Source organism: Aphelocoma coerulescens, chromosome 4 (genome assembly GCF_041296385.1).
Source record: "Aphelocoma coerulescens isolate FSJ_1873_10779 chromosome 4, UR_Acoe_1.0, whole genome shotgun sequence".
In the NCBI taxonomy this organism is placed as follows: domain Eukaryota; kingdom Metazoa; phylum Chordata; class Aves; order Passeriformes; family Corvidae; genus Aphelocoma; species Aphelocoma coerulescens.
Genome location: NC_091017.1, coordinates 25,591,686 through 25,619,637, shown reverse-complemented (window position 1 = coordinate 25,619,637; position 27,952 = coordinate 25,591,686). Strand labels below are relative to the sequence as shown.

At 43.5% G+C, this 27,952-nt stretch overlaps 2 protein-coding genes and 1 long non-coding RNA gene across 4 annotated transcripts in view; 2 read left to right on the top strand and 1 right to left on the bottom strand.

The window, feature by feature from the left end:
- The first annotated feature begins 35 nt into the window (after positions 1–35).
- Positions 36–5,149, top strand: LAMTOR3 (late endosomal/lysosomal adaptor, MAPK and MTOR activator 3). The gene is made up of 7 exons (XM_069013150.1): positions 36–139; positions 396–449; positions 657–691; positions 1,347–1,405; positions 2,284–2,417; positions 3,530–3,593; positions 4,295–5,149. Exons 2-7 carry the CDS (start codon positions 441–443, stop codon positions 4,366–4,368), a joined length of 375 nt encoding a protein of 124 aa, XP_068869251.1. The 5' UTR covers positions 36–139; positions 396–440; the 3' UTR covers positions 4,369–5,149.
- DAPP1 (dual adaptor of phosphotyrosine and 3-phosphoinositides 1) lies at positions 4,519–27,178 on the bottom strand. The gene is made up of 9 exons (XM_069013149.1): positions 27,117–27,178; positions 19,472–19,594; positions 15,329–15,462; positions 12,529–12,659; positions 11,182–11,229; positions 10,884–10,946; positions 8,843–8,928; positions 8,231–8,318; positions 4,519–7,282 (listed from the first exon to the last, which is right to left on the bottom strand). The coding sequence occupies exons 1-9, from the start codon at positions 27,176–27,178 to the stop codon at positions 7,232–7,234; spliced, it is 786 nt and encodes a 261-aa protein (XP_068869250.1). The 3' UTR covers positions 4,519–7,231.
- LOC138109543 (uncharacterized) overlaps positions 9,568–27,952 on the top strand; it is a 34,040-nt gene continuing 15,655 nt past the window's right edge. The window contains exons 1-3 of one of the 2 annotated variants that reach the window (XR_011150553.1): positions 9,568–9,942; positions 11,092–11,166; positions 11,671–12,129. This is a non-coding gene — a long non-coding RNA (uncharacterized lncRNA). Of the gene's footprint in view, positions 9,943–11,091; positions 11,167–11,670; positions 12,130–27,952 lie in introns of those variants that run through there. The other variant, XR_011150552.1, reaches the window with a different exon arrangement.

The following is a 27,952-nucleotide window of genomic DNA, read 5'->3' as shown; positions in this document are numbered from 1 at the left end:
TTGGTTTGTTTTGCTGCCGGGGCGGAGGCGGCGGGGAAGCGGTTCCGGGGCCGGGAGGGCGGTGCCGTCGCTCATGTGACAGCGGCTCCAAGGGGAAGCGGCGACGGAGCCGTGCGGGGCGCGCCGGGGGCGCGGACAGGTACGGCCGGGCGGGCAGGGCAACGCAACGCAGCGCAGCCTCCCGCACCCCCCTCCCGGTGCGCGGTAGTCTCGGCCGAGCCGCGCGCCCTTCCCGGGGTGGCTGGGAACGGCTGTACCACGGCAGCGGGCGGGGGGTGGCGGCCGGCCGGGCCTCGGGAAGAGAGAGAACGCGCGGCCTCCCTCCGGCCGCTCCCCTCCTCGGAGGCGGCGGCCGCGCCTACGGTGACGGGGCGGCCTCTCGTCTTGTCTCGCAGGCCCGCGGAGGTGGCGGCGTCAGCAGCACCGGGCGGGCCCCAGCCATGGCCGACGTGAGTGCGGCTCCGCGGGGCGGGCGGGACGCGGGCGGTTGGCTTCTGGCAGGGGTGGGGTCGGGGGATGCCGCGGTCGGGCCTGGCTGGGCTGGGGCCGGGCCGGGTCGGGTCGGGTCGGGCCGGGCCGGGCGGGGAGGGAGCTCCGGAGCCGCCCTGCCCGCTCCGAGCGGCCGTGAGTAACGCGCCGCCTGTCTCTGCCCGCAGGACCTGAAGCGGTTCCTGTACAAGAAGCTACCGAGGTAACGCGGGGCCGTGCGGGGCGGGCGGCGAGGGCCATCCAGTGCCAACCCCCTGCCATGGGCAGGGACACCTCCCACTAGACCAGGTTGCTCAGAGCCCATCCAGCCTGGCCCTGACTACTGCCAGGGTGGGGTATCCACAGCCTTCCTGGCTCGCCTGTTCTCGTATCACAGTAAAAAATTTCTTCCTAATGTCTAATCTAAATTTCCCGGTTTTCAATTTGTACCCATTACTCGTTGTCCTATAACTGCAGTTCCTGATGAAGAGTCCCTCTCCAGCTTCCCTGTAAACCCCCTTCAGACACTGGAAGGTTGCTATGAGGTCTCCGCTCAACCTTCCCTTCTCCAGGCTGAACAGCCCCAACTTCCTCAGTGTGCCTTCATAGGGGAAGTGCTCCAGCCCTCTTATCAACTTTGTGGCTTCCTCTGGACTTGCTCCAGCAGTTCCATGTCCTTCTTGTTATTGGGGCCACCAGACCTGTACTACCTGTACTAAACAGGACAATTGCTGAATTAGTGAAGGCATCAGTTTTTTTCAATGTTCTCCCCTTCCTTGCACATTCGTTCACACACAAAAAAATTTTTCCTACTAATTACTGTGCTTTTTAAATAGTGTCTCTTCTTTTTTTTCTTCCTTTTTTTTTTTTTCTCCTAGTGTTGAAGGTCTTCATGCTATTGTAGTCTCAGATAGAGATGGTGTGCCTGTTATCAAAGGTAACCTTAGCTTCTCACTGTGCTCTAGCTGAAATCCTGATTGAACAGCAGGGGGTGGAGAAGTATAGAAAAATTTTCATGATTATTCCAAATAGCTGAATATCCCAGGTGGTAGAATTAAATTGGAGTTCTATTTAAAGTTCAGTAGTTGATTATATACCTCTTTAAATATGTCCTTTTGTTTGTGCCCTCAGTAATTGTAGTCCATGGAAGTTTTCCTCAGTGATAGGGGTTTGGAGTGCTAAGGTCCTTGTATCTTCAAGTCCCTCATATGCAGATTGATACTAAGTAGTAGAGAGAGCTTGGCAGTGTTTTGTTGGCTGGGCTGGTCTGTGCTCAGAAAGAGTTGTATCCAGCTTTTACACATGTTTAGTTGGCTTTTTTGGTACTCTGGTTTTTATGTTCTGCAGTCCTTGTTTCAGATGTTTTCAGGTTGTGAGTACAATAGTTTAGGAATACAAAGATTTAAGTATTGTGGACTTATTTTGCTTAATGCCCCAAAGTATTGAAACACCCAGCAGAACTTGCACATCTTCACCTGTTTGCACTCAAGTGATTGTATGCCAGTAATCAGTTCAAAGGCTGGAATGGGTGCAGTGAAGGACATGGAAATAAAGGGACATCAGCACAGGCTGTTTATCCTAAAGGAAAAGACTTTTCCTAGAAAGGATGCTGGTATAATGAGCTTTGATCATACACAGAGCATTAAATTATGTACTGCTCATGAAGACTGTCTTGTGTTCCTGTGGGAGCACCTCAGATGTGTTGCATGTTCCCCAGCAGCAGATCAGCTTTTGGCAGAGCACTAAGCTGGATGAGGGCTTGGGATGCAGTCAGAGACACCATGTAAAGATAAGGATTTTCTTGTTTTGTTCTAGTTGCCAATGATAATGCTCCAGAACATGCACTGCGACCTGGCTTTCTGTCCACCTTTGCCCTTGCCACAGATCAGGGCAGTAAATTAGGACTCTCTAAAAACAAAAGTATCATCTGCTATTACAATACATACCAGGTGAGTAATGTCAGTGTGCCTTGTCCTCAGTGACTTGAGCTGTTCCTACATTACATTGAGCAAGAGAAAGAGGGTTGTTTAAGCTCTTTAAGTTGTTTAAGGTGGATTTTCACTAGGCTGCTATTGAAGTAATTGTGGTTTATTTCTTACACAGCTTAAATCATGAAGCCAAACTTTCACACTATTTATTAAACTTCTCTTATATTTCTCAAAACTTGAGATTTACTGGTTGAAAATGGGAAAGTGTTCTGAACAGGTAGTAATTGTGAATTTGCAGTGTTGCTCATATAGTCTTATGAATCTGTTATGAAGGGTTTATGTTCTCTTTTATAAACAGTGTTTGTTTATAATTAGGGACACCTAATATTAATTAAGTGCATGCAGCCTACTTCATAGCTAATCTTGCTGCCAGTATGGCTTTGAGGTAAGAAAGCTTTGAAATACACTCACATTTTTCACAAATTGATTATTTGTGTCCAGAAGCCCATCATCTACTGCATTTCTGCTCCTTCATGAGTTCTGGTGGTCTTAAGAGCTTTTTATTGTGACTGCAGTAAACTGACCAGCTGTTTAGCCTACAGTGTGTCAAGCTTTGTTTGGAAAATAAATGGGTGAATGCGTTAGTTTGCACACATTAATACATTGCTTTGATTCTCTTAATGCTTCTAGCTTGCTGTTGTGCCCAAGGTGCCAGTTCCCTGTTAATAGAAGAGCAGATACTTCTGTACAGGGAACAGTCTTTTAGAAAAATAAACCTGCCTGCCCTCCTGTTTCCTGTGGAGGGTGTGGTCTCCAGTGTACTCTGCAGGAGTTGCAGCTGAGGTAGGGTTCTGGTGGACAACACACTGTAGATTGTGGAGGCAGAGGGAAATGCCAGGTTTTCCATGTGCAGCTCCCTGTACTGTGGTGTAAGTTCTGTTGGTGTTTTTAACCCTGAATCTTAAGAAATAGATACACTGGAAAGCCACCTCTGTGGCTCTTGCTCCTGTTTGTCCTTTAAACTGAGGAGGCTGCTTGTTTCAGAAAGAATTTAGGTGGAAAGCATTTGTGTATCAGAGCCCTGACATCGAACATGTGTTAGCTGCTGGCTGAGCACTTCTCTGTCCTTGCAGGTGGTGCAGTTCAATCGCTTGCCTTTGGTAGTGAGTTTCATTGCCAGCAGCAATGCCAACACAGGTATGTCTTCTCATTTATTTTAAATATTGCACTATTTTAAGGCTCAAGTATTTTAATAATTGAAAATAAATTCCCTGAATTCACTTCAAGCTATATTAACTTTGCCTCTGCTGTGAATTTTGTCAGCATATTGTGAAGGTGAGAAGGAAAAGGTATGAGTCAAAATTCACAGATTTTAGGTGGCTTGCTGAAGTTGTTATTCTTCTAGATGCATATTTCTCCTGTGATTAACCTTGCTCTTGCTGCACTGGCAGGTACTGTGCTGTACAAACCAGCTGTTCAGTCTCTTTCTGTCAGTCAATTAACATTCTGCAGGAACGTGCAGATTTGTCTTCAGTTCTGTGGGATAGGGAAATCTTTCAGCCAGACCCTAGCCTTGCTCATGAGGGCATTGGCTAATGAATATGAACAGAAGGGATTTAATTCTGCCACAGCTGCTTGGGCCTCAGTAGCTATGGGAAGTGGCAACACAGTAGTGGGGGAGAGGTGTGCTGCACTGGGTGCCTCTTTTAGTGCCAGGGGCTTTAGACACCCTGCCTGGGGGTGCTGCCCACTGTTGACAGGAAAGTGAGTGGCTCACGTGGGACATTTCAGGCTTTGAAAAACACTGCCTGTGACCTGGGAGGGGGAGAGAGCTGCGGGCTTTGGAGAGAGGCTTCTCAGTGATGTTTGATGAAATATTCTGTCTCTTCTCTTTCCAGGGCTGATTGTAAGTTTAGAGAAGGAGCTCACACCCCTGTTTGAAGAACTGAGGCAGGTTGTTGAAGTTTCTTAGCCTGATGGTACAGCCAGAGTGCAGCATTCCTCTGCAGCCCAGTGGACAGAAAGATTCAATAATCATCAGTCAAATAACACATCTTGGAAGAAATACCACAGCTCCTTAGTATACTAAGTAAGAGTAAATTGTACATAGTACTGAATCTGAAAAGATCTACTAGTGTGTTGTAGGTGGATGTGACTTTAGGCCATGCTTCTTGTATTGTGCAGTACTGGAGAGCCCACCAAAATAGCTCCCATGGAGTTTAGCTCAGCCAGCTGAGCCAGGTTGGCGCGATGCCCTTGGCTCAAAGGAGCAACCCCCAGATCTCTTGCTTTACAGGGCACCAGGCACATGGCAGGGTGTGTCCTCAGGCCGGCCACCACTACGTGTGGGAAAGCAGACCAGGTGGAGAGAGTGAGCAAAGATGTGGTTGGAGGCATTGCGAGGGCATGTGTCAGCGGTGATGTGTCGGTACAATCAGTAATGTCCCAGCTTTCTTACACGGGTGGTACTTTGGCAAGGGAGTGCTACTAATCTGGATGCTAGCTGCATCCTGCTTCCACTAGGAAGAAAGCTGTTTCTATAAAAGCTGTTCCTTTAGGGATTTTTCATGATGCCTAGCTAAAAGCACCCAATGTCTCACTTCTTCATGGTTTTTTTTGTGTAATATGGTTGTGAAGATCTCATGTCTCATAGTCTTTGTGTGGGTTCATCACTGGTGACACTCTCAGCTTATTTACCCTTAGGTTTTCTTAAGCAAATAAATATAAATAAAATACAGTATTTTTAAATGACAGAGCCTGGTCCACTCTTCTGTTGCACTGTAATACCCCACAGCACATCTGCTTGTCTATAGAGAGAACAAGTCTCTTAATTGTTTGTAAATGCCCAAAATCCATGAATTTACAGGCTGAAAACTAACCAGTGTGTCTCTCAGTTGGGCAGTAATGATACAGAGTCCTAGGGCAATGCAGAGATCCTGTTGCTGGGGGTCAATCCTGTGCTCTCAGCCCCACCCCGTTGTTCCCTCCCATGTCCCCTTGTGACAGCTGCCAAGCACTGCAGGTCTCTGCCCCAGGCTGGGAAAGAGGATGCCGTGGTCCCTTGTTCACACCTCACCCACGTTTGGTGCATCAGGCAGGATGGGGGGGGAAACAGTGGTGCTGGAAATGACAACTGGGAGTTCTTGGCTCGAAAAGAGAATACAGCTTGTCAGTCAACCCTCTTCCATTTAAACTAAGCTGGAATGGGACTTCTGTTGCTGGTCATTACAGGAGCAGCTGGAAAGTGTGTGTATTTCTGGCAAAATATGTTTGTGTTCCAGCAAAGGCCTCCCTTTGCTGTTTGCTGCTGCTCAACCCATCTGTCTGCGACAGCTTCCACGGCCACCCAACTGCTGTTTCTTTCACTGGCTTCAGTTCGTGACACCATGTGCTGAATAATGTCTCCAGTGTTTTGTGAGGCAGCCTGTTGGTGTGAAAAAGGGAAGGCTGCATTTGTGGTTTCCCTACAAGCTCCATTTTCACAGAACAGTGATGCTGTTGGAGAATATAATCTCTCTCTTCCCCTTATGCTGCCTCTTTCTCACACAAACTCAGCAAAGGTTTTTAACTAAATGGGAGATGCCAGTTTGTTAAAGCTTCATTAAGGGAGAAAGGAGGACAAAGCTTTAACAATACAGTATAGGAATATAAAGACCTCTGGTAGTTTTATAATGACATTTTACTCAGAAAACAGTCTGTATAAAAATATTTACAAATACTTTGAATTTCTAAGCTGAAATAAAATGCTATCCATAGGTCCAAGTCTAGGTTTTTCTTCTTCCAGTGTACTTTTGCCTTCTTCTTCTGCACTCTTCTCCCCGTAAAGGCAGTTATCAAACACCTGCTGCACAAGCATTACCAAACACAGGCCGCAGTGTTGCATAGCAGGAGAGGTTTGCAGATGCTGTTTCAGCATAAATTTCAGCATTATGTAGGGAGAGAGGGTCCCCCCTCTTTCCCCGCCCCTTGAGGAGGCACAGGATTGCTCAGGGGATCTTGCAGCTGGGTCAAGCTGGTCTTGAGCCTCACTAGTGTGTCAAACTTTTCTTCCAAATGGAACATCTATTTTGAGTACAGCACCAATGTCCTGGGGTTCCACTTGTTGTCTCTGTGGTGAGCCACAATGCTGTTAAACAGGCGTGCTATGAGTGCCAGGAAGCAGCTACTGTTTCTCACAACCCTGATTTGTATACAAGTGTGCTTGCAGGATGCTGCTCACCATTACCTACAGATGCTGTTGGAAACAAGTGTTCACTTGTAGCCATCACTGTGGTAAAAATGTGTTTAACCAGATCTAAGTGTCATGGCATCTGGGATGTTGAAAAGGGCCTTGAAATACTCTCTGGATTGCAATATAGATACTATTTACAAAATGTACTTACTTCTGTCATTTTTCTTTTGGTTTAAAGCCTAAACAGGTAATAAAAAGATATTTAATGTTTCCAGAAAGGACCCATTTTAAATAAAAGGCTCACGGTTACAGAATGTGATACCAACGGTTAGTTGTGATGGAGCTTGCAATAAATTATTAAGAGTGCTCTGAATAACCACAAAAGTTTTGAGCAGTGACCACTTCTGTGATTGGTTGGCAGGTGTTTGAATTAAGTGCATTACAGGTGTACACCACGTGTATCGAACCCACACTGTGGTTTTGCAACTGTCCCCACGTGTGACTCAGCAGCCCCAGAGCTGCAGGATCCCGTGTGTGCAGAGCTGGGTGACATCTGGGTGGGGCACAGACAGCACTGGAGAGGTGAAGCTGCCCTCTGGTAAGCAATGCCTTCCCCTGGGAGAGAGGCGGTTCCTGCCAGTGGAGCAGGAGCACTGGCACACAGCTAGGAACTGAGGGTGGCGTTGCGCTCCTCCAGCTGCTTCCTTATTTGTGACTGCAACAGAAAGACAATCCATTACTGCTTGTCTGTGTGTGTGGGGGTGAGTACAACCAACCCAGTTCCTGGTAGTTTTTAGGAAGTAGTGCTTTCAAGCCTTTACATTGTCTTCTCATTCCTGCCTTCGTGACCTAGGATATGCAGTTTGTGCTGATGATCCGTGGTTACCAGCACATAACAACATCCTTAGAGATGGATGTAATTTTTTCTTACTAATGAGCATGCCTGTTAAAAGTGCATCCCAAAAATGCTGAAGTGGGTTTGCAGGCAGATACATTATGCCCCTGTGCTTGGAACTGGTGAGGCCACACCTCAACTGCTGTGTCCAGTTCTGGGCCCCTCAGTTCAGGAAGGTGCCTGAGTGAGTCCAGAAAAGGCCAGTGGGGGGGAAGGGGCTGGATCACAAGTCCCATGAGGAGCAGCTGATGGAAGTGGGGATATTTAGCCTGCAGAAGAGGAGGCTCAGGGGCGACCTTATCACTCTGTAACTCCCTGACAGGAGGGTGTAGCCAGGTAGGGGTCGGCCTCTTCTCCCAGGCAGCCAGTGACAGGATGAGAGGACATGGCCTCCTCAAGCTGTGCCAGGGGAAGTTTAGTCTCAGCATCAGGAGGAATTTCTTCATAGAAAGGGTTGTTAAACATTGGAATGGGCTGCCCAGGAAGGTGGTGGAGTCACCATTCCTGTAGGTGTTTAAAAAAAGACTGGGTGTCTAGCTGACAAGGTGGTGATAGATCAAAGGTTGGACTTGCTGATTTCAGAGGTCCCTTCCAACCTAATTGATTCTGTGATTATGTGAAAATGGTGTCTTCCAGTCTAGCTGGCCTGGCAGCCAAGTACTCCATTGTTGCAGGTGCTGAGCACTGTAGCACTTGGGTGGCACAGTCCTGGGGGGGTTTATGATGGCAGTACCAGCTGCTGCCATTTAACAGCACACATCACCTTACCAGTTTCCACCGCAGTATTTTAATCCATTCATCTGCTTCTATCCCAGTTTTTGCACACAGGTAGTATGTCCTTAGTGGGAACACCAAACTGTAAGTAAACGAAGCTTTCTTAAATTGCTAGAACACATCTGGCAGTTCTCCCCAAAACTGAGCTCAGCTGGCCTGTACCAACAGTTGCTTAGACAGAGCAGGGTAGGGAGGCTGTGCTCCCATTCAGTCACCAGGGAGTTAACCAAGAATGGGTGACAGTCGTTTACAGCTCAGGGAGATGCTGCCCCAGGTCCATCAGGATAAAAGACCATCTGGGCACAGAAGAGGTTACCATGTGACCTGTAGCAGTGTCTGACCCCACCATGCATGAGTCTAGGTGATGATTACAGATGCTTACAGAATTAGAAATGCCCACTACACATGGGCCCACCTTTTGCCAGGAGTAATTTGGCAAAGTCATGCAGGACTGACAGATTAGCTGACAGGAAAAGACTTGTGAGTTAGAGGATGAGTAGGGTCACAACCACCAAGGGACCTTTCAGAAGCATGCATTGTTTACATTTCAAAATTCCCTTTCTATTTTGACCTTCTCAGCAAGATGGAGAAAGTACTACAACTCACCAGAAACAATTGACTCTTTCCTGGGAATAGTCAAATTGCACAGCTGAGCATTCAGTTAAGTCAAGTGCTCGAATCGGTTCCGTGGCCTTGAAAAGAAAGTGGTTTTAAAATGTGGACACAAGAAAACAGAAGATAAGGCTATCTCAGTTCATCTTCAGTGCATCTAGACATTTACAGGCACCTTCATAGGTTTTTCCAGGCATAGCTACCATAGCTGTAACACTATAAGCCCAAACTAGCAAGCATAACATCAGTGCTATTATCATATGAAGTGAGTTTCATATGAAAAATGCAGAACAGTTCACATCTGGACAAGCAAGAGAGATCTCTACTGCAGGAATGTTTGAGCTACATGGAGGCTGCTGAGGGCATGGCTGATGCCTTATAATGTAACTAACACAGCAACAAATCTGGTATCGTTTTCAGAAACAAAGGCATGGTATAGGTCTTATCAGACCTAGCCAGCTGTTGGAGATTTAATTAATTCCTTAGTGCCTTAAAAGGATGAAGCTGGGTAAGGAGAAATGCAGAAGCAGAGCTAAAGCAGTGCTTGCAGCAGGAGTGATAGGTTTGGCTGCCTGAAAAGTGTACACACACACACACATACACACACACACACACACACACACACACACACACACACACACATACGTGTGTGTGTGTGTGTATATATATATATATATATATATATATATATATGTAAAAGTTTCTTTGGACAAGCCCAGGTGCAGGGACATAGACTGTGTATAACAGCAACCCATCTCCCTTAGGAGATGCCTCTCAGAAGAGGCAGCTTAATTGCTTTCTGCCCAAACACCCTTAGCTGTTTTCCATGGTCCTTCATCAGGTGTATGGAGGTGTCTGTTGCTTTCTTATCTTTCCTTAATTTTTTTGCTGGCTCAGTGGCTGTTAGTAATACCCTACATTAGAAGAAAGCCCCTTTGTGCTGTGGTGTGCTACCAAATGCCATCCCAGGGTCAGCTGCAAGCTGCTCACCTGTAGGTACCTGCAACCTCACAGCAACAACAGGAGTGCCAGGAGACACTGGAGCTGCTGCCTGGAAGGAGGTTGTATTCCTGACAGAGACACCTCCTTGCCTGGTAAGTCACTAATGGAGTGCTGCTCTTGGAAATGCTATCCTGCAAACTTAATTCAAGTTGTCTTGAACTGAAAGAAAAACTGATGGAAAGCCTTGCAAAAACCTGTTTGTAAATGGCAATGTTTGGTGAGAGAAGACAGTTGTGTCTGCTTTTCAGAGGCTTGAAATAGGGCATGGCAGAGTTGCAGAGGAGAACAGTTTTGCTGTGTTTATGAATGAACCTCAAACAGAGGCATTGTAAGGGCAAAGAAACTCTAGAGGTGTTTCTTATGTTTACTCAGATTAAGATAGAAATGGAGCAGTGACTGTAAGAACCCAAGGTTTTTTCCCAGATGCCGCAGGTTAAGCTTTGTCAGAAGGAATTTTTAAATGAATGGTTTTCTATGTATATTGTGAGACCACTTGAAATAAAAGGATGAAATCGAAGAATGCAAAGGATACTACCAGTATTTTTAGAACCATTTCAGCTGCATGCTCTCTGTTAGGGCTAAGCTACCAATAAAGGTTGTGTTGCGCTGGTAGCTTAAAATCCACTTAACAAAGCAACCCAAAAATGTATTCTAGGCCAGGTTGGACACGGCTTGGAGCAACCTGGTCTAGTGAAAGGTGTCCCTGCCTGTGATGGAAGGCTTGGAAGGAGATGCTCCTTGAGGTCCCTTCTAACCTGAACTATTCTGTGATTCTGTATAAAAAAGCCCTGCAAACTCTATTCAGTAGCTAAGACTGGCAGAGCACAGTAAATGTTTTCCAGCTGTAAAACTTACTTTCTCTTGTTGAAGTCATCAGCAAAACTGACTTTACTTGACAGGTTTTAGCCCTCTGACAGTATGGGAAGCTTTAGCTTGCGAAGCTGTGAATACAGATGTGAAAAGCCAGAGATACAAGGAGGCTGCAGCTGCCTGTAGAGGTGTTTAAACAGTAGAACTGGTGTTTGCTACTTACTGTCTGATCTTTGAAATACTTAAGTTCATTCCTATGCAGTGTAAACCACCTTGTCTTCCAGTTCTGAAAGATCAAGAACGGATGGTAACTGTCTTGGGAGAGTTTACTGACACTTCTTAGGAAAGAAAAACTTTTAAAGCTGCTCACTTGCTCTGGTTTACAGTTGTGCTTTGTTGTTGCTCAAAACACATATTGTTCCTCTCTGCAGGGAAATATAGGTGAACCAATTTCAGCCCCACACTGTCTTTAGCTTCTGTGGGTGATCACAGAGTGGAAGCAACGAGTAAGTTTTCCTTACCTTGACTATTTTTCCTTGTTTTATCAAGTATCCTTCTTTGGTACCAAGCTGTGAAGTAACAAGGAAAGGGATTTGGGTTAGAGACTGAGCTCTGCTTCTACTTCCCACATCCCCCTCTTCTCCTGTATCAGGAAGATGGATCAGCAGCCTGTTCTTTGGGAAACTCCCCACAGCCACTTGCCCTCACTCCAACACACCCCTCAGGTGGCTGGATCCACCACTAGGGTAAACATGGACCTGTGCTGGCTCTGAAGGCAGCCCCCTAGACTGTGCCTCCCTCAGTGGGCTTCTGGCCTGCACCTTCTCAACCAAAAACAGCAAAATAGCTGCAGTTACTTTATTTAGTGAAGCTGGATGGTAGCCTCGGTACGTGTTGTGACCAGAAGCAGACGGGGTTTAACTGACAGTGGAATTATCCCCAGAAAATGCTCCTCAAATGCAAACAGGGGAAAGTACTGTTTTACTGAGCTGTTCTCTTCTCTCAAACAGGCCCATGCTTGAGGGGAAAAACCTGTTATGTTCAATGTGCTTTTAGAAAAATTGGGGTTTGAACTATTTCTCTTGGCATCATGAGTGGCACTTGGACCTTATGACTTCTCAGATACTGAAACTCTGTGTAGAGACCTGGCTGTGAGACTGCAGAGCTCTGAAAATCAAAATCTTGCCAAGTTACCACTTGTTCTTGAAAAAATATTACCTTTTTATTGGTGGTATGTGGAAGTCAAGCTTATTTGGAGGTTAAAGTGTAACTTGGCAATGAAGGGTTGGTTATGAGACACATCAGAAGTGGTTGTTCTAGCAACTTCATTAATCCATATTGGCATAACTCTTCCTCTTTTCCCCAAAAATATAGCATAGAATTAAAATACTTTCCTCTCTGTTCAGAGCAAACTGTTCTGGAGAAACCACCTGTCTTACTTAGATATGAGTTACAAGGGATTTAGAGACTCTAATTGCTGTCCAAGAGAGTCTCAAATGTCAGAACAGCTGGCCCAAATGTATATGATGATTTTCTTGTGTATTTGTTTTTTTAATTCATGATAATGTTAATAATGATAAAGGATTCTAAAAGATAACATGAGAATGAAAATCTTTCATATATTCACCTAGGTCAGCCGCAGACAATGTTTTCCCAGGGACAGCATGGAAGTGACAACAATTATAAAAGTCTTTATTTGCCATGGGACTGTACTGAGCAAATCTGTATTTGTTTTGCCTTGTTTGGCAAAGACCTCCTGTATTTACAAACCCATAAAGGGATTAATAACCAGTCTTACTCCATAGCTCACTCCTGCAATCATGCTAGACTCAGGCCAGAAGCACCCCTCCCACCAGAACACCACTTACTGAGGGAGCATTTGGGACAAGGTCACTTTCTGTCCTTCCCGTCTGCATTGCAGTGTGAACTCGGACAGACTCATAAATGGAAGGTTCTTCCACTTCCCGTGGGTAGGGATGCTTCAATACAATTAAAGTTCCTGGAGAGAAAAGAGCAGGAGTAAGGCAAGACCACCTCAGAAAACAACTTGTCAGTAGCTACATCTCTGAGGAATGGTTAACTTCACCTTTTCCTGAAATTAAAAAGGCAACCGTGAAAACTGTAAATATATGATACCTTTTCAAAACCTTTGCCCTTGCAAATGCTTGCATGGAATCTCTTGACTCATTAAATTCCCTTGCTCCCCAGGAGGCTGGCTGGAGGCTAGGCAGGTTGCTAAACTAGATAGGAGGCTATAACAGCCATTGGGTTTGCCAACATCCCACTAGTTGGTGCTTAAATCAATCTGTCAGCGCTTTGGACACAGGCTTCCCAACAGTAAAGCCATGTTACCATCACCTTCAACTGTTCTTACCACAGCTCTTTCCAGTTAAACATTTTCATTATAGCTGTTCTCCTTTTTCCCCAAATAAGATCATGTTTATTGCATGTTCCCTGAAAAAACTGCATTCTCAATAGTGAATCTATCACACTTTTCAAAATAGTGAAGAACCCCCTTAAAATAGTAACTGCTCCACCATCTAACTCCATTCTTTAAAAATAATGTCACGGCATACCAAATGCTACTCCATTTGCATTTTATGCAGATATTGCAGTTCTTAAAGAGGAGGGATGCTGGAATTGGTAACAAGTTGTACTTGAAACCTACAGATGTATGAGTAATTTTAAAGTATTCTGTAATGGGAAGGGCTAAAAAGAGAAGTGAAAAAGTTGTATTTTAAGTAACCAGCTGAAATCTGTTTGCAGGCATGGGGGGGTATGCAAATGTGATCTATTCAACTTGCTGTAGGTGGAAAGTCAACATTGGTTTATTTCTCTCTGGCCTTGCAGAAAAATAATGCTTTACCATTTAAAATAAAATTGAGAACAGCTCCATCAGCACTCTAGAGAAACTACTCCTAAGCTGTTGCATAGAATCAGGGTGTCATCATCTGTACACCAGGGGCAAAAAGCCCCATTCAGAACTAGAAGGACTAATTTAACATTTTATACTGTATTTGTTTTCTAATAAGTTCTCTGTGGACTTTTTTTTCCCTCCACAAAGACACTTGTACAGAATAATCTGGTAATTATACACAAGGTCTAGCAAAAGCTGCACTGTAGCAAGATTATTCTGCCATGTCTGCATCTGCTGATGCTTGGCTTGGAGTTGACTCTGTTGAGCCCCTACCCCATTTTTGACAAGAGATGGTTATGACCCAGGAGAACTTTGACACCTGTATCTGAAGGAACATTGCCCGAGCATTAACTTTCTCTTCCTCTCTACTGTTTTCCATGGTATGGTAAAGTGGAAGGTTTCTTAATATGTTGTTATATTTTTATTTTTTTTTTATTCTGTAGCACATCTGACTTAGAGGTTTCACAGAGCCAGCAGAATCTGATTAGGAAAATTTAAGGTGACAAGTGTTGATCCCATCCATAGAGATCAGATAAAACCAATGTCTTGCTTACTAATGTCTGTAACACAGGCAGTGAGGGAGTGAGGAATGGGGAAATACAAGTTTTATGTCTTCTGAAATCTTTACAGAGCTAGGCCTGTGGGTGCATGCCTGATTTCACAGGAAAAATAGCTCACTGGCACAGAGGATACATGTAGGAGCTCTGTGTTTGAACCACTCTTGAAAGCAGTTTGAAAAGAGAGTGTTTTGAAAGATACAAGTGCCATATTGAGTGTACAACTGCATGAAGAAAGTGGCAAAGCAGCCCTTGAATTTAATGTTTGTGTTAGCAGAGTACTGGTGCATGTTTGGTGTGTGACATGTTACAGTTATTGCATGTGCCAGCTATCACTTAACTGGTCTCTTGCATATATAATTAGTACTGCTCTGAGTTATTTGCATACACTTGCCACAGAGGATACTGAAGTTTCTGGCATTAACTTGCAATGACATGTCTTCAACTCTTACACTTGAAGCTAAACATAAAACTGGCATTATCATGAGAATATCCACTTTGTTTCTCCAGGGATTCTAATCTGATGGTGTTCAGTTCACTTGTAGGAATCAAGTTTAATATTTTGACCTTTAATTCAGGCAGCACATTGGTTGTTAAAGAAACCTCTGCTTTTCTCTCTCCTCTTAAAAGTGAGACAAATTGCTGTGATGGCAGATGGCATCAGCATGGTGATGCACTGTAGGCAGAACAGGAGAGGTGGTTAAAAACACATTCCCTACAGGAAGGAGGAACATAACACTGGAGACTCTGTCCTTGGACAAAGAATAGTGAAACAAAACAATTTTAGGTTGCTTTTCCATTTATTCTTACTGGGGGATTTCAACTTTATAGATGAATATTTATTTCCTCACTAACACTGTGCTTTGGTTTTGCCATTTTTGAGAATGTTCTGTTCTACCGGAATGTCTCCCGGTATTTTGAAATGCTTCCTCCTCTCAAAAATCAAAAGGAGCTCAGAGCCCTGGTTAGCAAAAGCCCAATAAGATTATGTGTGGTTTATCTTCAAAGAACTTGAAAGATTTTTTTGGAGTGGAATTTTTTTTTAGATACCTGAGGTTAATACAAATGTGAATTTATGAAGAGGAGCACTTTAGTAAAAGATCTATTTGCTAACACATCAGAAGTTCCTTTTAGTTAGGTCTTTGTGAAGCATGGCTATAAATGTGTTCACACACACAATATGGCTCTCCTTACCTGTTTCACTGCCAATTAAAGGCTGGTTTGCAAAATGCATGACCAATTCCTTCAAGCTAGAAAATTCATTAAATCCAAATCTGAATGAAGTTCCTGTATGTTCAACATGGAAGTGTTTCACGGAATCTTTTCCCCTAAAATAAAAGAGGAAAATTTGTCATAACATAAATGCCAAAGGCATTTGGCATGTACAATCCTTAAATAGCAGCTTTCACTGCAGCAAATCTGACCCAGATCACAGGTTGATGATCATTGTCCTAGTAGTTATACTACTGCCATCACTGTCCCTCACTAACACTCAACACATCTGAGCATCAGATTTTAATTGCTGATTTACAGATATGAGATGATGAAAGCCTAGAAAGGCCTAGTAGGTTAATTTAACCCTTGCATCAGCAAAAAGACTCACAAAAAAGATTTCCAGCCTTCTGCCTAAATAGGATGAAATCCCTTCACTTACTGGACTTTAGTCTTGATGGTGTACTCAGTATGTGTGTTGGGGAAGATGAAACAGGAAAGCCTTATAAATATGATTGCCTAACAAAAGATTTTGGGAATATGAAAACTATAAGCGACATCGAAATGAAGGCCATCTTTGAGATATGATGTCTTAGTTACTGAACAACTAGAAAACAATGGTATAGCCGGCTGAAGGTAATCCCCTCTTGATTGAACAATACCCTCTGCTTGCAGACAGGTCCAAGGGTCAGAGCAGACCCTACTAGCTCAGCAGAAGGGGTCCAAGGAGTAGTTTTTAGAAGTTAAAATGTAACACTCTATGGTAATGTAAGAACTCTTATAGGCTGTATGTAAATGCTATAGGATTTGTACCTTGTATTAGATTGGCTAGTGAGAATTAGAATATTCACTACAGAAGATGATTTATTGTATTGTAACAAGCTCCTCGCTCTCTTAACTCCTCTCTTAACTCCTCTCTTAACTCCTCTCTTAACTCCTCTCTTAACTCCTCTCTTAACTCCTCTCTCTTAACTCCTCTCTCTTAACTCTTCTCCTCTTAGTAACGCTCTTAGTAACTCTTCTTAATTCAGCTCTCCTCTTAATTCATCTCTCTTGCTCTTTACTCTCTTAGCTCTTAGCCTCTTGCTCTTGATTCATCTCTCTCTCTCCTACACCTTGGGCCTGCTTGGAGCTGCAGCTGGCAGCTCTAAGCAGTGCCTCTGTACCCACGCCCTCTGCAATAAACTGCATGCTCCAAAGACCCGCTTATAGAGACGTCTCCATCCGTCCATCTCCAGCCGGGCCCGACCGAACCCACACCCTCATCACCATCATCTCGCCTTCAGTTCCGACTATGTGTATTGCTTTTCAAGTAGCATCCCAATCTCATTGAAAATGTCTTCTGTTTCCCTTTGAAAAATAGGCTGTCTCCGTTTTGCACCCAAATAGGAGTTTAAAAACCTAGTTTTAAATACCTAGGGCTTTAGAATTTGTTTGCTTTGTCTCTGTACTTGGATGATTGGTTCCACTAGGATGGGCACTGACAAACATGAATCAGGGTCCTTGTTCTGTAAGGGAAGTAACAGCTTTTGTTTATGAAACCTGATGGCATTTAGAGAAGTGTGCAAGGTCTCACTTCCTGGGTGGGCAATTATTTTGACTTCAAAAGACAGTGAAGCACTTACTGCAAGTATTTCTCCAGTGAAAAAGTTACTTTTGTTAATTTTACTAGCACCCAAAATAGTTGAGTAAACTCTGTCTGATGAAGAACTTATATAGCAAATATACTGAAAAAATGTGGTGAAGAAAATGAATTATAGTCTCTTTCATTGTTTATTGCCACTTCCAAAGAAGATTATGATTTCAAACAGGTATTTAAATATTTATCTTTGAACAGTATTTATGACACTGTAGAAGATGCCTCTATGGGCCTCACACATGTTTTGTGCTACAGTCAGCTGGGGCACAACAAGCCAAGTGCAAATGCTCCACAGCAGGGAGGAGCTGCTGTGACTCTGCTGCCATTACAGGGTTTTCCATCTTTTTGTTTAATTTCACAAGACAACGTTGCAATGAGAGCAAATTCTACTCTGCTTCCTACTTCCTTTTCAAACTGGCTAATGGGGGAGGGGATTTCAGGCAATATGCAATCTCTCTTCTACAGCTGTCAATAAAAACCTCAAGGGATGTCTAAGCATTTTTTCCTTAAAAAAACCCCAAACCATAATAATGACTGAAGTTCCTTGTAAGGCTGAGGCAGAAAGTAAAGTAAAAGCTACAGAAGACATTTTAGGACAGACGGAAAATGACAGCTAGAATTGCTGAAGTTATCCTGAAGTTGTATTCTGCAGAAGTGTATCAGAACAAAACTGAATTATTCTAAAATTAAGTTTTAATATTAGTCAAAAAAGAAAACATAAAATTAAACAGTAGGAAAATTGTAAAACATTTTAAAATCAAAATCAGTATTCAAAGGAGCTTTACCACCAGAAACAACAGAGACTAACAGAATAAAAGATCAAACTCCAGACTGGGCTGTTCAGTTCATACGGTAATGCAGTAGCTAACTCTCACTACACGAAGAGCTGAACAAGAGATTGGAATGGGTTCAAAATAGACTTTTGTAGGTCTTCTAAGACTAGAATCTGTTAAAGCAGCAAATTTATTTTCATTAACTAACACTTCTGTTTCCTATTAAAAGAACTATTTAAATTTCAGTTTATTATAATAAGTTGTTTCCTGAAAGCTCTTTAAAACTACCTTCAAGATACATATAAATTTTATTTAATTTTTTGAGGTAGTTATCTCAAATAGTGCTTAGTTACATTTTGAAGTAAAAAAATATTAACCAGCAAAACAATCATTAATTAATTTTTTTTTTTTTTAAGGAAAGCTATTACTTATAAATGCCACTATTCTTTTTGGCAACACTTGCGCTCAATTCAGTCATCGCTACCCTGAATACTCATTTTGTAACATCACCTTCAGATCTGACAGGCATTCCCCAAGCTCCTTGTAAATAGAGCTCCCTATAGTGGTAATAATTTCAACAGTGTGTGTATAGGCACACTTGCTCCTACATTGTCTATCAGAAATGGGTGAAACACCTCATCGTTGCCTTTTCTGGAGAACAGGGTCTGTGCGAATTCCACTTTTCTCAGCTCCCAAGCAACACTCTTCCAAATTGTAACAGCTTCTGGTACTGAATATGCAGAAAGCCACAATCTCTATGGCATATGCTGTGCTCCTGTCAGGGGTGTAAATAACCAGTAGCCTCACACAGACCAAAATTACTTTAAAAAGTTACTGTGGTTCAGCTGAGTTGTGGCCACAAATTTTTCAGAGGCTCTGGTTGCAAGCAGAAATGAGCTTGAATGCACCAGCTTAAAATTTTGGTCTCAAAGGCTGCTTGTATCACACAGTTGCCAAAGGCTACGAATGTATTTAGGGCTGGTTAGCTCCACCCAGCTGACATGCATGGACTTCCTTGTGTGTCTATTGCATATGTCCTTAGGTTGCCTCGCTAAAATAGGTGGCTTCTCTCCTTCTTGGAGATCATTTAAATGTGATTCAGTAGTGAAATATCCAGGCCAGGCTACCTCTGCTCTGTATTGGTTGTATCCTGGACAGTTGTGTCCTAAACTGCTGTAATTGACTTCAAGGCCCTGGTATCTATCACTTGCAAGATGCTGTTCAAATCAGTCATGCAGACCTGGCTAAGACTGAACCTTAGCCCACAACAGAGGAGTAAAACCATCCATTCAATCACTGGATCATCCTTCAGAGATGATGGTTCCTATACAGTGATTCACAAACTAGTGTGGTTAGCACCTGTTAACTGTTTGCTGCTATCCTCATCATAAAAGTTTTTTACTCCAATCAGCTGTTTCTTAAGCTCTTTTAACTGACGTGCAGATTTTTACCATGCAGACTGAAAATTTACAGCCATTCTATAGAATTATGTTTTCTACCAATAAGATAAATTCATAATTTGGAAAAATGAGAGCGATTGTCAAATCCAATCCAATGTTTTCCTCTAACAAAATGTCATTCAGTGGGATTATACCAATAGAAATATATTTCAAAATTGTTTAAGCCCTAGGAAAATAAAACCTGTAAAGCATGGGACATTCAAACATGGAAGTAAGTGCAGCATTAGATTAGTTCACTCTGTCCATACCCTACCTTACAGAGAGGGAGTACAAATCTTCCCTTTCATTACTCTTCCTCAAAAGATAGCTCCCATCCTGCCCGTTGGAGAGCAGCAACGCTTCTGCTGCGTGTCGGGTGAGGTTGTCATGGAACCACCTGGGGAGACACGAGGGGTCAAAGCACCATTCACTCAGCTCTTAACTGGCTGCTGCTTTTTGGAGCAGGGTTACTTGCAGTCTTCCTCTACAATTTTAAGTTACCACCCTCCTCACAGGCACTCACAGTTTACACAGATTTGTGCCACTTTTAGTGGCCTCCTTTTGACCTGCTCAAAAATTAACATTTTTATTGATGCAGAGTTCTGTACAAACAGCTGACTGTTTTGCTGGATCTAAAAAATTCTGCAAATTCTACTTGCACGAGCAACAAATTATCCAGGTCCGTGCTGGTGCTGATAAGGTGAAAGCAGTTTTGGGGGGTATACAGAATCCTTTGTCTATTTTCAGAAGCTGTACTTCCTGATATATGTATATTCTTTGGCACACTTCCTCTTCTGGCCAAACAGGCATCACTTAAACTCCTCATAAACTCTGTACTTCCCTCAATGCATCTTCACTGCCAAGATCTGCAATTAAACATGCTTGCCTAAGCTTAGAATTAAAGGGATCAAAATTAAGTGTCAGAATTTCAGTGAAAATTAAGATATCTTGCTGTGGTTACCACTTGGCCACACATGGTCTGAGCAGCAAAGGAAAACATCTAAACACTGTTTCAATTTATCTTCTGTGAAAATTAATTTCATTTTTATATGAAAAATTTTTTGCAAGGAAATCACAGGGAAAAAATCCTGCAAAGAAGTCCAGGAAGTGTAGTTTATGGGTTTGTTTCCATCCAGAATGTTCCACAATAGAAACACCCGATTTTTTACAATAGACAAGGATCTCGCTGGAAATGAACCTGAGACTGAACACAAAGAGCTGGAGCTATAAAAGGTTGGAGCTGCGGAGGGAGGGATACTAGACCCAAGGCTCTGCTGGGAGCAAGCTTCCCTTGTCTGTCTGTGGAGTGGTGCCTTTCCCTTCCTTTAAACTCTGTGTGCCTGTAGCGTTGGGATCAAAGCGGGTCACTGCTTCAGCCAAAGAAGCACAGTTTCACTGAAAGCAGGAGTGCCATGCAGCACTTTCCAGAACTTGCATCGTGGCAGTCTTCAAAATGAAACCAGGTGTAATTGTATCCTCTTTCTCCTTAGCTGTTCATCCCAAGTTTCCACCAAACTTGGCATCTCACACAAAGTTTTAACTGTGAATTTGGACGGCTGCCTATTTGAAAGGCCAGCTGGCTGATAAATTGCTTTATGAGAGACTGCAGACTGTTAACCCAGAGGAAGACAAGATCCATGTGAAACTCAATACAGGCAGGGTGTTGCTGCTTTGGCTCTAGAATGTGGTCCATCACACAGTAGAATAAAATAATGAATATTTAAAGATCAAAGTGTCATCCTCTAGAACACCTGTTAGCCAAAATCCGCTTTGGGATTAACTGCCCAAGTAAGTAACAGGCAAAGGTCAGATCTGTCCTGATGTGGAGAGGATCGTATCAGCATGGCCAGACCTGCAGCTGAGAATGCAGCACTGTGTTTTGGGTGGGATTTCGTAAGGCTGCTTGGCTCACTTCTGCGCAAAAGAAGCAGATGTTGAGAAAATCTGAGTGGTCGTTGTCGTAGTTTGAAGTTGCTCATAACTGCGTCGTTACCTTATTTCCAAAAAAAAGCCTTTTATTAAAATTTTAAAAGAAGTCAAGTTTCAAAAATACTGTATTTAAATCCACTATCCTTACACATAAAAGGCTAGTGACTAATGGAATGTTCCTACTATGCAAAAAATAGGTAAACCAACAAAAAACCAGCAACAAAACCCTTGATTGGGAAAATAATGTTGTCTGAAAGTGCAGTTATAAAACTTTGCTGACAAGGCTTCACCAGTTTCTTGCCTAAATATGCTGTCTCAGACAAAAATCTCTCAAACGTTACTGTGTTCCTCTTGTTCAGCTCAAAAAATAGAAGTGGATGGGAGACAGTAATGCAGATCTTGGTGTCAAAGGGACTGTTACACATAGTTTTGGGTTTTTTCTCTTCCTGACTGTGACAGATGGTTCAATCAGGTTACTTTGATATTCCACTGTGAAAATGGTCACACAAGCTTCGTTCCAATTGCATAAACACAGGTAAAATTTTAAAATGCTTTAGAAAATTTAGAATTTACACCACAGACCACCAGGAAGGTAAACAAATACACACCTATGCAGTCTGCTCTTACAATCAAGCCTGAGCTGACAATACAAGTAGAAATAAACAGGACTAAAAAGAAGCCAAAACAGTCTTGTGGTTAGACATTACTAGGTATGCTTCAGGTAAATTTAAGTATTTGTCAGAGAGAGAATCCTTCTATTTATCTGTTTCAGAAAATAACTTTTAAGCAGTTCTCTGAAATTTGCAGGCAAATCAAGATGAGAGTTATGGCTTATTTGGCAAAACTGTAAAAGGAGTCCACCTTCAGCTTACATTTTGGTTGTCTTCTGAGTTACACCTGGGGCAGGAAACTGTTGATACAAAACACAATACTGTATCTACCTTCATGCCTTCTTAAAATGAGGCATTAAGGAAATTAAAATGCTTTACAAACACCCATCTCTTTGAAGCCCCTAAAAAGTCCTTCATAAAGCTTAATCTTTGATTTTTGAACCATGGTGAATAATGTTAGATAATCAGGCTGTTTCTGAAGGTCCTTCCAAAAGTCATCTTTATAGAGTCCTGTATTCACAAAAAAATCCAGAAATATGCTCTGTACTTTGACACCTTTCAGAATGAAAATAATCAGAAGTGTAAAAATTGCCTGAGGTTCTTGATTGAGATTTCTCTGAAGAAATACAAGAAGAAAGATAGATGGAAGTCCTTACCAGCTTCAAAGCCACTTCTGCTGGCTGCCCTTGGCCCTGTATACCCTCCTGTCTGATATATATACATCTGGGAGATTTCTCTAATTATTTCATTTCTCCTATTAAAAAAAAAAAAAATCTATGTAGTCAACTTTTTGGGGTTCCTTTTCTATGATTTGACTAGCAATCTCAGGCTCAGAATTTATAGCTGCTGTCATTTATCCATTCTTGCTACTTTAACTTCATCCTAAACAACACTAAATCTCTTTATCCCATCCATGTAAGCACATTTGTGTTGTCAGTGTGTGCTCTTGAATGACCACACTGTCCTTCCTGCTCTTTGGAATGGCCAGTGAAAGCCTGTCTTAGGATGGGCATGCACAGCCAGTGAGATCACTTTTGTTAGCCCTTGAAAAAGAAAGCATTTTCAGATATCAGCCTGTTCTTTAGGTCAGACTGCTTTGGTGACCTTAGAGGAAGGACTTTACTGACACGGCTTTTATGGGAAAGGAGAAGGAAGTGAGACAACCCCAGAGAGCTCAAACTCATCAGAGCGCACAGCCTTGCCCTGAAGGTCTGCCCATCCAGTCACCAGTGGGGTTTCCCCGTGGAATAAGCTGGTGGCTGCTACAGTACACACCATGTCTGTGCTGGCCAGCTGTGCCCCTGCAGCTGTGCTAATCATCACAACTCCAGAACAGGATGCACTCACGGTAAAATCTCTTCTTAAGAAGATCTCTGTGTAGCTAATGCAGTGACTAAAACTACCTGCACTGTGGTGAAATCAGGAATATGTTACAGCAATGTTTGGGGTGGGAAACTCACTCTTCAGGTTAGAACATCATCCTCAAAATGTTCATTTCTTCTTTAACAACACAAGTTGTTCCAATGAAAAGTGTTAATGAAACTTCATATCTATGTCCCCTGCAGATCAGAGAGCCCTTAGGTATGGCATCTGTCATTTCTGATAATGCTGTTTTCAAAGAAACCATATGGGTATTTTGCAAAACATTTCTGCCTGTGTAAATAGGGGCTGCTGAATAAACTTGTAGCTGGTATCAGGTGCATTAATTTTTAAATAATAATAGAATACACAAGGAACACAAACACTCATCCATGAAAGGATGGATGTGGAGTGACTTGGATAATTCTCTTCTGAGCCATTTTTATGTGCAAACTGCGTAACATCCAGAAATTACTATAAAATTGACTCACTGGTTCTCTATTTTTGGCACTCTGTATTTCAGCAACTTCCAGCTCTTATCTGTCAAGTTTAGTAGTTTGAGATTTTTTGAAAAGTTTTTTCCTAATATCAAACCCTAGAAGCATTACTTATCATCTGAAAATTGCAAAAGGGTTCTCTGTACCCAACATCACTAAAGTGAAGTTTGGGCAATGTTTTTAATGGTGCATGAGTTGACAGAGCTCTAGAGAATCTACAAAAGGGCAAGAACTCTAAGACAGAAGTTACACATGTCAGGCAACCAAAATCAGTATTTATTAGACATCCTTTCAATGTGTTACACTGAAACAATCATGCACCTATATAAAGTACTCTGTTGGAATGCAAGGATGCCATCATATGGGAAAAAATAATTTTAAAATAGAAATAAGAGGAAATAACATCATTGTATCCAGTCTTAAGGTTTCTGTCTTCTAACTGTAGACTTTCACTAGCTCAGCTTCTGCTTTTCACTTCCATTTTCTCTCCCCCTTCTTTCAACTGCCTTCGTTCTGATTTTCACCCATTATTTGGCCCATTTTCTAGTCACTTTAATTTTTCTCTTGCTTAAATTAGAAAATAGAGATGAAAAAATTCTTATGACAATTTACCCTGTTCCAGTCTAACGTGTTCCTCAATTCCTCAACTTTATTATCACCTAATCTAGGCCTGTGACCTAATTTCTCTTCTGTTACTCAAACTAAGCATGAAATGTATTGTCCAGTCTTACAAATATCATCTGTCATGGTATTGTCAAACCTGGAAGAGTATAAAAGCTCTGCTGCAAGGGGTGACAAAGAAAGTTTGGACTGTAGAAGGAAAAAAGGCTACAAAAATTTGTTGCCTCTTGCCCTGTGCCTTTCACTTTCAACAGACAGTGTCACCCAAACTATGCTGTATTGGGAGGGAACCTGTGCTACCAGACCAGCCTGTAATTACTCAGATGACGAGATATTCCACATTCTCATCTCTTGCACAAATAACAATGTGGAATTCCCCAAACTGACGCAGTACGTGCTCAGCCACAGGAGTTCCACACTGCAGTATTCCTTCTGTCCTTTCAGCTCTAACAGCAATAAAGGCAACTGGAAAATGGATTCACTCCAGGAATAACCAAAGAGGTCTTCAGAGAACAATCTCATTGTCAGTTTCCTTTTCCTTTAAGCCATGGTGCTTATGTATCTTCTGGCAAACTTCAGTGTTCCCTTTTAAGTATTTTGCTAGACTTAGGGACAAAGTTAATGGGTGAGGCAACAAGTTTTGAACAGTGTGTTTGGATTTTGACCTTCCTTTTCATTAAGCATTAGGTCCACCCATATACATTTCAATACAATGAAACTGACTGTAATCTGAATTTTTACTATACTGCTGCAACTTTCCGGTCTGTTGAGCAGCTAACCTGGTAAACTATGAGCATATGCTGATACTCAGCCTCTTCTCTTAAGAGTAAAGTCCTTCCCATTTCACACTTCTTTAAACCTCATCTAACTTCTTTGATTTTTGAACCAGAAAGCAGAAGCTTTAAAATAAACTGCTTCAAATCTCCCCCCCAAAGGTACATAAATGTTGAAGCTGTCTCTGTTGGACACACACTCCTCACCAGAACTGGGTCTCAGTTGTGTTAGATACTGCATCAGCTGTCAGGGGCACTCTGCACTGTGAGAGTATGGGACTAAGTTTAGGATGGAAAACCCTTGTGATGACTGCAAATTTAATTCTATCGTCTAGAGTGACACACCTACTTGTCACAGCTGAAAAAGTATGAACATTAAGACATCTTTCAGGTTATGCTACAAGAATGTCTGCTGCATGAGGACTTCTTTTTCATCTTTAGGGGAAAAAAAGAAGAAAAAAAGTGGCTTTAGTACCAGCTGAAAAGAAAGGGCCTTGTTTAATAATTGGAAGGGACTCTCCTTGCCTGGCATTGCTTATTTAACTTTAATGCATTTAACTTAACACACTTCCCTGAAGGAGATATGTAGTATTCTATAAAAGGGTGAAAAGTTTAGGTTTTCCATTGAAGTGGAAGTAAAAGAAAGTAGCTACAGCTTTAAAAATGCATATTTGTAGCCTTCTCATTTGTACTCTTTCCTTCTTATGGGTACCACATTAAGTACCACATCAAGCTGCATTTCTACAAGACCATCTATGGGGATGAAGTCCATGCTGTTTATAGGCACATGTTACTGGCATATATTAACTCAGACCATATAGTGTAAATCAATAAAAGCCTGGTAATTGGGAATCATGCTTCCCAGAACAGCTGCAACCAATTTTTCTTTCCTTCTTCCCTGTAGATACTGTTTTAGGATGAGCATAATCTTACAGATGTAAAGAAAAAGTATATAATGGCTACTCTGAGTACCACTGGAAAGTGACTTTACTTAGTTTCACAAGTGTTAGGTGCTTCAGTTAATAAGCATTTCATTAAAAGCTTCTTTTAAATATTGGGAAGTAGCAGCAGTGTGAAGATAGCAATTCCAAGTCATTTTGTTGTGCTCCGATTATTCACTAAGTGAATGAATTGCAAAAATAAGCAATGAGTTGGTCCTAATCCACAAGTACTCAGGGAGCAAAACACCTTTTTCTTTTTTCAACAATTCTTTTTGAATGCAGAGGTGACACCCGAGCCTTTTTGCCTTGTCAGAACGATCACTGGCCTTTCTTCTGCTTTGCCTCCCCTGTGCTTTGCTGCCACTGATCCCACCCTACCTACACCCATCTGTGCTGCTCCTCCAGCCCGTGTTCCTTCTTGCCCGCGGCAATGCTGCCGGTGACAGTGACCCAAGCCTTCCTTCTGTAAAAACCAAAACTAACTGGCAGACAAAATGGGCGAGTCACATCAGACAGGGAACAGGGTCTGTTGCAACCTTCAGCCTTCCTTTTTGTTCCTGGGGTTTTGCTTTCGGTGAGTATGATGTCCTCCTAGTGGCTGTGAATTGTCCGCTGCTCTCCCTCCTGAAGCCTCAGGCACCTTTGGGAATCCTGCTGCTTCCGGGGGCCCAGCAAGGATAGCAGCTCTCCAGTCCAGAGCCCAGGCCAAGCTACAAGGAGGCAGCTGAAGGGATGCCACAGGGAGGACAGGGATCTGAGGACAACCTCTGGATGTGATGCTCCCTGGAAACGCAGGGAAGCGGCACGGCACAACCTGGGCTCTCTCCGATGGCGATGGCTTCAAGGCCACCGAGGTTCGCTGAGGGAAGTTGCACCCCTGCCGCCAACTCTCCGCTACATTTGAAACGTGTGTCTTCGCTCTCGTTTTCCTAACTATTATTTATTTCTCCCCGTGCCCTGTGCCAGCCTCTCACCCCTGCCACCGGGACGTGGCGCTGGGTCCGTCCGAGGGGCCACAGCACCCACGGAGCCCTTTGGCAACCTCGCTCAGACAGACCCCGCGTTACCTCATCCCTCGCTCATCACCGAAATCCAGCAGCCAGACCCAGCAGCTCCCACCCTGCCAGTCCCGGCACCGCAGGGCGGTCACTGAGGGCGCCCTTGGTGCGGGCCCCGAGCGCCGCTTACCCGAGCGCCATCAGCTCCCGGTCCAGCGGCGCGGCGGGACGCGGCTCCCGGAGCTGGGCCATGATCCGCAGCTGCTCCGCCGCCTCCGCGGGGCTGAGGAAGTGCGGGCCGGCACCTCCCCGGGCGGGGCCCATCCCCTCCCGGCCCAGCCCGGCCCGGCCCGGCCCGCCTCCCCGCCCCGGAGCGCCCCGGCCCCAGGTGGAGACCCCCCCTCCTCGGCAGGAGCGGCCAGAGCCCCCCGGCTTCCAGCTGTGCCCGCTGTGCGCCGCCACGCTCCCATACTGCTAACGCTTTGGTTTATCCCCACAATAATTCATTGCTTTCATCTGCACATCCCAGAAGTTAGTATTTCAAAGGATTTCGTTGTCCGTTCGTTTTTCTCCTGCAATCAATCAATGAATGCCCCTCGCCTCTTCTGTGTCCGTCAAGGTACTCAGCGAGGAAATCTGTGGATTATTCTGTAAGTGTCAGGTGTTCAGTCCTGTCCCCAGCCAGCCCCCAGAGCTCAGGGGGGTTGTGGCTTGCCCCGCCGAGCGCAGCTCTCCATGGACCTGCCGCTGGATTACCAGGGAAGGGGGATGTTGCCTGCCACCGCCCCTGGCATCCCGACCCGCTGATTTCCGTGGTGATCCTCCGTGCAGGCTTTGAAGGGCTCACGCTGTCTTTCTGAAACAGGAATAGGAACATAAACTGCCAGAAAGATACAACTTCATTCCCTCTTCGGAAGTATCGAGAGGAGTGAGCTCAGTGGATGAGGAATTTCTGAGCGTTGTTTGGCGTCTGTTCTTTCCTATGCTTAAACGATCTCCTGCAATGCTAGAGCTTATTTGTATTCC